Source organism: Alosa sapidissima, chromosome 12 (assembly GCF_018492685.1).
Source record: "Alosa sapidissima isolate fAloSap1 chromosome 12, fAloSap1.pri, whole genome shotgun sequence".
NCBI classification, from domain to species: domain Eukaryota; kingdom Metazoa; phylum Chordata; class Actinopteri; order Clupeiformes; family Clupeidae; genus Alosa; species Alosa sapidissima.
This window is the reverse complement of record NC_055968.1, coordinates 20544717-20553481: the sequence shown is the minus strand read 5'-3', so window position 1 is coordinate 20553481 and position 8765 is coordinate 20544717. Positions and strand designations below refer to the sequence as shown.

The 8765-nt window shown below is 43.0% G+C and overlaps 1 protein-coding gene and 1 long non-coding RNA gene across 3 annotated transcripts; one reads left to right on the top strand and one right to left on the bottom strand.

Moving 5' to 3' along the window:
* Window positions 1–2361: 2361 nt before the first annotated feature.
* Window positions 2362–2877, bottom strand: LOC121724982. Its single transcript, XR_006035346.1, has 2 exons — window positions 2708–2877; window positions 2362–2636 (listed from the first exon to the last, which is right to left on the bottom strand). It is a non-coding gene; the product is annotated as an uncharacterized LOC121724982 (long non-coding RNA).
* Window positions 2878–2938: 61 nt separating this feature from the next.
* LOC121724979 (retinoschisin-like) lies at window positions 2939–7862 on the top strand. 2 transcript variants are annotated; one of them, XM_042112001.1, is made up of 6 exons: window positions 2939–3621; window positions 4241–4266; window positions 4389–4608; window positions 6179–6320; window positions 6555–6750; window positions 7066–7862. In XM_042112001.1, the coding sequence occupies exons 1-6, from the start codon at window positions 3567–3569 to the stop codon at window positions 7216–7218; spliced, it is 792 nt and encodes a 263-aa protein (XP_041967935.1). In that variant the 5' UTR covers window positions 2939–3566; the 3' UTR covers window positions 7219–7862. The 2 variants fall into 2 exon arrangements, with proteins under 2 accessions (XP_041967935.1, XP_041967934.1); XM_042112000.1 differs by lacking the exon at window positions 2939–3621 and adding an exon at window positions 3716–3801.
* The last annotated feature ends 903 nt before the right edge of the window (window positions 7863–8765 follow it).

The following is an 8765-nucleotide window of genomic DNA, read 5'->3' as shown; positions in this document are numbered from 1 at the left end:
AAAGATCACAGAAGTAATGTGCAGAACTAGAACGCCCCCTTCTGTCCGTTAAGAGGACACGATATTCGACAATGCTAAATGGAAAATGTGTAACCTTAACCTATAGGCCTTTTTGGAATAAAATAGTTTGTAATAGCAACTCTGTGTTGTTTGTTTGTTTTGAAGGCAACTGTTACATTTGCCCTCAACAATTATTCACGTCGCTGCGTCCTATTTAGCCTACAATGGAATTCACCGTTTCGATTTGTTGTTTGGTGCGTAAAAGAGTGTGTGTGTGTGTGCGCGCACGTCTGTGACCGAGATAGCCCGTTGACCCATTATAGACCATAATAGACCCACAAGAGACCCTACATGACGTTCTTGTTACTCCACCATTTTATCCACTAGATGGGAGTATCCACACATTAGTCCTCAAAAACCTGTTATCAAGGCTGTTAGTGTCCCAATTCCAACTGTGTGGTTTAGTGACAAACCTGGATAAATGATCTCGGAATAAGTGGTGAACCTCATGGAGCCTTCTGTCTTCATTCTCCTACCAAAACCAACCCATGGGTCTCTTTTTGGCAGTTTGCCATTTACTATAAGGTAACCACAAATTTGGAATATGACCTCTGAGTATTCGTTCCTCCTGTCATACCCAATTGCCTTACAGATCTTATCACATATTAATGTTGCAATACTAGAGACAGAGTTAAAAAGCTAAACTTGCATATATTGCCAAGCATTAATAACTTGTCATAGGAACATGCATATACACTCACTGCACCATATTGAAATAAATTCTTATTGAATACAGTTATACAATTATTTGTGTTATTTAACCATTTTTCAGTTGTGTGTATTCAAACATTTGTATATGCATAGCAATTGCACATACATTTAGACTGCATGCGTCACACATGAGTGTGAATACACATGCAATCACACAGAACAGCGGTCAAAGGCAGAGTGAGCCTAGCTTGACAGAGGGCCCTGACAAGCTGAACGGTGAAACTAAATGGTTGCTATTAGCACCGCTCATACATCATGACAACCCATGACAAGCTTTCACAAGAGTCACCCTATGACCTGATAGCACAAGCACATGGTTTATATATCTCCCATTATTCAAAATGAAACAACCCAACACAAAACAGCCTATTCTAAATAAACACAACTTGTGAATATCAATAAATACAATGATAATCCAAGATTAGACATCATAAATATTGTCTTTGTTTTGATTCAAGTGAATCCCCATCACAAAAAAGAACATTGAGAGATCTGTTGAGAACGTTGACCTATCAAATCCTAGTCACTGAACTACTTTATAGGTGTCAGTACTCTAAACAGCGCCACTAACTAAATTGCCAAATGAAAATGCACCAAGTATGTCCCATAATATGCCCTTTGAATCAGTGGCTGTAGTGTTCAGGCCACATTTCACTGACAAAAGTTGCTAAATGTCCAACACAAAAACATTTTCCAGCCACCATTGACAAGTCCTGCATACAATATTATTCCCTTAGGGTTCAAGGCAAATAACAATACGTTGGGTTATTGTAGTTACCTCCCTATGTTACAAACCATTACACCCAATACCTAGTAGGCCTATCTATAGACATTTACAGCCAAATGCCACCTGCATTGGTTTGGTCTGAGCTCTCTGGAATAGCTCTCGAGACCTACAGGGTGAAATTCCTTACTGGGAGCATGGCAAACTCAAAGACCCCCTTTTGCTATGCAGGGAGTTTTCAGCTTCTAGGGACTAGGGAGAGAGGAAAAAAGAATAAATAATGAATGAAGGATAAAAGCTGTTATTTTTACATCCAGGCAGCTGAGAAATCAGAAATGGGTCTTCCAGAGGCAGTGCTAGGATCACATCAGGTTGCTAAGCAACAGTCACATATGCAAGACCCCCCCCCCCCCACACAACAGACCGTCAGTAAAGTCTTTAAATATAGTGGTTAGCCCAGGCCCTAATGAACCTTTACTTTGTTCTGCCAAAGTTTTTAAAAGGACAAAGGCATGTGGCGTGAGTTTATGGAGATTACCATATGCAGTCAGATTACCTAGAGCAAAAACAGGGAAAGGATGCATTTAGCCAAGTTACGGAAAGAGCAGCAACTTGTGTTTGGTTGAATGAACAACCTGGTGGACAGGTCATTTAGCTACACTTTCAAGACATTGATCATGAGGACACACACACCTGGTCATATCCTCAGGAACCCAATTAGATGTACAAGACAACCAAATCCAAAGATCATAGACCAAAACCATATGGATGGACAAGGAAAGTCAAACAGGTTTGACTCCACAACAGTCAAGATCAATATTAAACTTGATAACCAGGACCTAGACCTCAGGAAATTCTCCAAGGCATTTAAAAGTATATTGACGTTTATTGAACACTAAATAAAATGTACATCACTGAAACATTTATAAAAAACATTAGACATGAAATCTCATGTTCGGGCGGTGTGAACGTCCTTCCCCCACTGAAGTCGTTGCAGTGCCGAGAGAACCTCTCGCTGCGTTATGGCACCCCGCTTGTTGAACTTCGACAGCCGGGCTGCTTCAGCACCAACCAACTCAGCAACACGTGAAACGTCTCCTTTAGGCAGGAACACCGTAACGTCCACGTTCGGATGGCTACCCTGTTTAAAAATATAAATTATTTTGAACCAATTGGTCACACAGAGAATGTTTAAGAAATGTTTCAACTAACCTCTTTCTGAAGCTTATAGATATAGTTTGAAAACGCCCTTGTCCGCTTCTTGTCACGTTTCTTCGGTTTCCTGGACTCCTTAGATTGTTTTGGCCAATGGGTCATTGTTAGAGTTTAGTCGAGCCAAAAACCAGTTCAAGTAAAAAGACGCTCCGGAGTTTCAGAGAGATCTCATGCATTGGGTCTGAGTATGAGCTTTATCCATATCGATTATGGAAACAGCAGGTGTATTCATTTTGAGATAATTAGCCCACTTCATCACGGTAGATTGCTGGCAAAAGAGATGCCTCCTATCCTTCCGTTCACTTCGCATACGTAGGCCTATCTGTCACCATGATCACATAGGCCTACGCAACTAAAATAGGCGAGAAAGACGTATGACTGCTTAATCTAAACTGATTTGCACAAAATTACAAATGTGCAAATTGTGTTTTTATTATTCAAATCACACAACCCTCTAGAAACATGTCATCAAAATGTGGTTTGTCATGTGAGATTGCCAAACAGCTGGATTGGGATAATAGCAAACAATAATTTTGCACTGTTGTCCTCAATCCTTACCATGGCAGCACTGCTTTCCACGGAGCACACATCTTTGACCTGGCAAAAATATCAAAAATGGATCGTCTTTTCCCAAAATCAGGCAATCAGCATATCATTAATCTCTGCGGTTATCTTTTCATCGTACGGTTATTCTGCACTAGATTGGCCAAATTGTAGATGAGCAGCTTTGGGTGTGGTTGTATAGAGAGATAAAGGGTATTAAGAGAGGCAATGGGAGCTCGGTGGATTATTCTAATCCAGTGCGCTCGCCTCAGCCCTCAACGCAAGACCTGCCGCATTCAGGCGTGGGGCAACCATGAAGATCAAGACAAGACGAGTGGCCCTGTTGGCTATCCTGCTCTTAACCCAAGGTATGTGTACCCATCTGTGCGGTGATCCTCACTAACGTCAGTGGCGGAAGTGTGTGCAGAGGCTCAACTGCCCTCCCTTTGGCCTAAGGATGGCCTTAAGATAGACCTGAATGGATCTGTGCAAACTCTTTTGCTCTCTGCTCCTCTTTGCGCTATTACTGTCGATAGGTCTCCATTTTGGTAAAGTAGTGGGTCTGCGGTTGTGGGATTTGTGTTTTGTGTTTATGTTTTTGTGATTTTTGCCCTTTAATGTGATTAAACAGGATTATCTGTGATTGTTTAAGTAAGCAATGTCACAAGTAGTTTTCAGTGAAAAGTTATTGTGTGTGTGTGTGTGTGTGTGTGTGTGTGGGGGGGGGGGGGGGGGGGGGGGGTATTAATATGTGTCTTTTCAGTTTGTGCGCATAATTTAATGCAGAATGATATATGTATATGCACATTGGTTGATAATGTGATGTATATATCAATAGCTTTTTGTCAGTAAAAGAAAAGTAAATGTCTCTAATTGCCAGATGGTGCTCTTGTGACGTCTGGTTAAAAAGTGCTTGTCATGCTGTAATGTCATTGGTTCAGTCCCTCTTTCTAACTGTCCTTGCATGCATTCTACTTACCGGCATAGCGTTAATTGGAGTTAACACTCAGGAGGTAAGAGCTATTTATCCCTTTGCTCTCTCCACATATCTACCACACTCCTGTACCGACTTACCGACTTACTCACTTGAGGCCTACTGGTCATCATTGGTTATGTGGGTTTGTGTGCGTTACAGGAGGAAGAGCAGGAGGAACAGGAACAGGAACCGGAACCAGAGCAGGAAGAAGAGCAAGAGGAGCCAGATATTCAAGAAGAGGAGTCCATCGAGACTTGGACAGGAAGGGCCTGCACGTGTGACTGCGAGGGGGGCTCCCCGTCCGGGATCCCCACCTTCGCACCCATCGCTACTGTGGCTCCGCCCCCACCCTCCCGCTACTTCCTGGAATGCATGCCAGGTGAGCGAGCCCTTGGCGTGAGAAAGTGAGTGATCTTGGCCTACTTAAGCCACTCTAGGCAAGCGGGGTGTCTGTGGCACACCACTTGGGCATGCTGCAGTAGGCAACAGCTAGGATGGTAATAGACGAAGTTCGCCTACAAAAAGGACCCAAAGCTGCCATATTTGCCCATATAAGGACAACCAGGTATCATTTTTGCCTATAGAAGGAAATCTGGATCTTCTTCTACGACAAAGATGGCAGCTTTAGGCCCTTTTTGTAGGTGGACTTTAAAGGTCTATGGCATCATGCCTCTGTGAGTAGCCTAATGCACCTTTACGCAGCCACTATTTTTTTTAACCTTGAGTCACATATGCACATATACCTGGTATTAGCATTTGTCTGTACTCTGACATCTATGCACCAAAGTAATCCCGCTGCTTAAACTAAGGCATTGTATTGGATGGATAATAGCTATATGCGCAGTGGTTCACCAAAGGGAACATGGCAGACAAGCTTGATGGTTACTGCCAATATACTCTGATCCCTGGCATCACATAATAATCTATAATCCAAATATGCCTCTCCGGTCATTGGATGAGTAGGACTGATAAAGAGGAGATGGAATAAAAGCACTGAACTGAAAAGGAGGAGACAAGATGAGGGAAATAAAGCAAGAAGGCAAGACAGCATGGCAGAGAGGCTGGGTGCCAGCAGCTAAGCTCATTACTTGTGCAGCAATGTGATGCACAGATTACAGGGCTGAAAATAGGGCCTGTCCTTCTCCCAATCCCAAAAAGAAAGGGACAGAAATAAGGCTGGCACGAGAGCCCACATGAAGAGCAAATGGCTCTCAAAAATGCTCTGGTTCACCCCCTCGCCACCTGCTCTCTGATAACTTGATCAGAATAAAGCGAGGGAAATGTGAAAAGAGAGATTAATGAATTATCTGCTGCCTGCATGATTTATGTTGTGTAGTCATATAAAAGATAACAAATCAGTAATTGGCTTTATTGTTCTGTAGTTGCAGGATAAACCTGAAGGAATGCAAAGCAAAGTAATAGTTGCCAATAGCTTTGGTTTATGTGACTGACTGCTTGCCCAAAACTGATGAATAGTCATTTAGCTTTCTTTGCCATGACCACTGGTGATACTATGTACAACTGAATGTCATGGCAGCTGATACTTGGACCACATGCCGTCTCTAAATAGCTTTTAGAGGAGTCACTCCAAATCCCGCTTGCCATGACAACATGCATGTCACCAGAGCATACACTACTCACAAAAAGTTAGGGATATCTGGCTTTTGGGTGAAATGTAATGTTTCAGTACAGAAAGTACATGTTGGACATGCGCATTCAAAAGTTTAGAGAAGGTCACATTAAGTTCACCTGTAAAGGTTATAGTGGATTTTAGGTTCATCCTGAAATTTCACCCACAAGCCAAATATCCCTGACTTTTTATGAGTAGTGTATCTTCAACTACACAAAGAAGGGGATACTGAAGAAAACTCTGAACTCTGAATCTGATTTGATTTTAATAATACCTAGAGAGGAATGGCAACAACCTCTGTTTTTCTTTTCTCCTTCAGAGTGTCCATACCACCAAGCCCTCGGCTTCGAGTCTGGCGCAGTGACTTCCGATCAAATCAGCTGCAGCAAACAAGAGCAGTACATCGGCTGGTTCTCTTCCTGGACTCCTGAAAAGGCTCGTCTTAACAGCCAAGGCTATGGGTGAGTGCCAACTCTTAGGCCATCTGAGCTAATGGACTTCCTTCCACATTACAGGGCGTCAGGGACACACACTAAGGAAATTAAGGTCAGGTTCAGGTTAAATTTAGGATTGTTGGGAACTGGGAGATAAATTTAAATAACCTATGCTTATCTAGCATAGACTGTAATGATCAAAATGGAAATGCACATGGCAAATTTACATTAAAATCTAAATGCCAACTTTTCTTTTCCAAGGTGTGCATGGCTTTCAAAGTTCCAGGACACCAGCCAGTGGCTCCAGATTGACCTAAAGGAAGTGGGTGTGATTTCTGGCATCCTGACCCAGGGCCGCTGTGATGCGGACGAGTGGATAACCAAGTACAGCGTCCAGTACCGCACAGATGAGAACCTCAACTGGGTGTACTACAAGGACACAACAGGGAACAACAGGGTGAGGCACACCGTCAACTTAAATAGTGACAGCTTTCTTGTAGTGACTCATTTCATCGTTTCATTCAAAGTACTAACGGTACAATCAATCATCTATTGTTATATTGCTAATGCTCTCTTCTGTACTTTCCAACCTGTGAAAACATCATTGATATCCATTCATCATCCACATCATATCCACTCCACAACGAATAGGTCACACACATGACCCTTGTATGTTCCTACCAATAAAAGCATTAGGAGACTGTTCTGCAGGTTTGGTGAAGGGATGATGGGGAGTTCTAAGTGTTCTCATGGGTTCTTCCTGCTTCACCAGGTGTTCTACGGGAACGCAGACAGGTCCTCAATGGTGCAGAACTTCCTGCGCCCGCCAATCGTGGCACGCTACATCCGCCTGCTGCCCCTGGGCTGGCACACGCGCATTGCCATCCGCATGGAGCTGCTCATGTGCCTCAACAAGTGCGCCTGAGCTTCTGGAAGCTTCTGAGGCCCTGGTCAACCAGACCTGATTATTTACCTTACTCTCCTCGTTCCCCTGCCCACAGAAAGAGTAGTGCTAACAGTTAATCGTGTCCCCTTGTCCCCTTCTTCGTGTTCCCACCTGTCCAACACCTACTCATTTTTTTGGTTTGTTACTCTAAAAACATGTGGCCAATGGTGACAACACACTTGATGTGTTGGGTTAAAAAGAGCTTTTAGATGGGGGAAGTGAACCATTGAAATTCCATTGGAAGAATGTGCAATGTTAGTTATCCTATCCATGTGTAACCCCTGGATTAACCGGATGAACGGGATAAAAGTGATGAGACACTTTGGCGGATAGAACATGCAGGTGCTATACATTCAATGAATATGGCCAAGTGAAGGATAGGGTGGACAGACTGTAGCTTTATGTGTGTGGTTCTCTGTGTGTGCCCTGTTTGTGTGTGCGTCATCAAGAGTGTGTGTGTGTGTGTGTGTGTGTGTGTGTCCGTGTGTGTGATATGTGGTCCTAACTGTACTGTGGATGTGGTGATGTATGTGATTACTGTTTTGATGCGTGGTGGTGAAATAGAGCTAAACCTCTTCTGTTTTCCTGCAAAGTGGTGGTGTCTATTTTCTACTTTTTGTGAGTGTACAAGTGATTACTATTCAAGGGCAGTCATGTCCTTCAATAAACCAACATGATCCACACACTTGATCTTCAACTGTGATTCTTCTGTATCCTAAATACTGAATGTAACAAAGTTTAAGGACAATTTTAGTAAAGCTGGCTGTGGTGTGTGCAGTCTGTAAGGGTTTAAATAGTGATCCAGTGTTTGAACTGTACTTATCTTCAGCTTTTCGATTTAGGACTCTAATTCTATACTGGATGAGCAGTGCATGAACAACCCAGTTTTTTATGTATTATCTAGGCAGACCCTCTCCCTATCTGGTCAGTAAACTGAAAGTGACCCTGTGGCTTTTATGCAAACCTGAACCAATAGTTTTTTTTTTTTTCAATTATGGACACAGACAGACAGACAGACAGACAGACTGACTACCAGCCCCCTGACTAAGGAATACCCTCTGCCCCCATCTGCATCCATTACTGCTGAATGCTGACATATGGATGGATGCCACTGTGCATAGTTGCTGAGAATGCTAAGCATTTATAATCCTTTTGCATGGCAGAAGTATAGCATGTAACGCCACATAGCACACAAGCACAAACATGGAGCAGCTATTATCATAGCGGCTGATGTGAACCTGTTTTTTAAATGGCAGCCATGCAGGAGCCCCCTGAGCTATCTCATTAATGTTCAGCCCCGGGCTGCAGCTGAACATGAATATTTATCGTTTACAGTAACAGTGTTATAGATGCTAATTGGCTCCACTAGACAAAGGTCCTCTGTGTAGGACAACTGCAAAGGGGTCGGGTTGGCTGCATTCTGACTATATGATGGAAATATGTGTTTAAAGAAACACATTGTAGGAATTCCCCTGTCATGCTCTTAACCACACAACATTACATAGCGCAGTACCAGGCATTTCGGG

What these genes read in the sequence shown, in the direction of transcription:
- LOC121724979 (XM_042112000.1), top strand. Translation starts at nt 3,732, where the DNA reads ATGGATCTGTGCAAACTCTTTTGCTCTCTGCTCCTCTTTGCGCTATTA. An exon ending in CTTCCTGGAATGCATGCCAG is followed by an intron (nt 4,609 to 6,178) that starts GTGAGCGAGCCC and finishes TTTCTCCTTCAG; the next exon opens with AGTGTCCATACCACCAAGCC. An exon ending in ACACAACAGGGAACAACAGG is followed by an intron (nt 6,751 to 7,065) that starts GTGAGGCACACC and finishes CTGCTTCACCAG; the next exon opens with GTGTTCTACGGGAACGCAGA.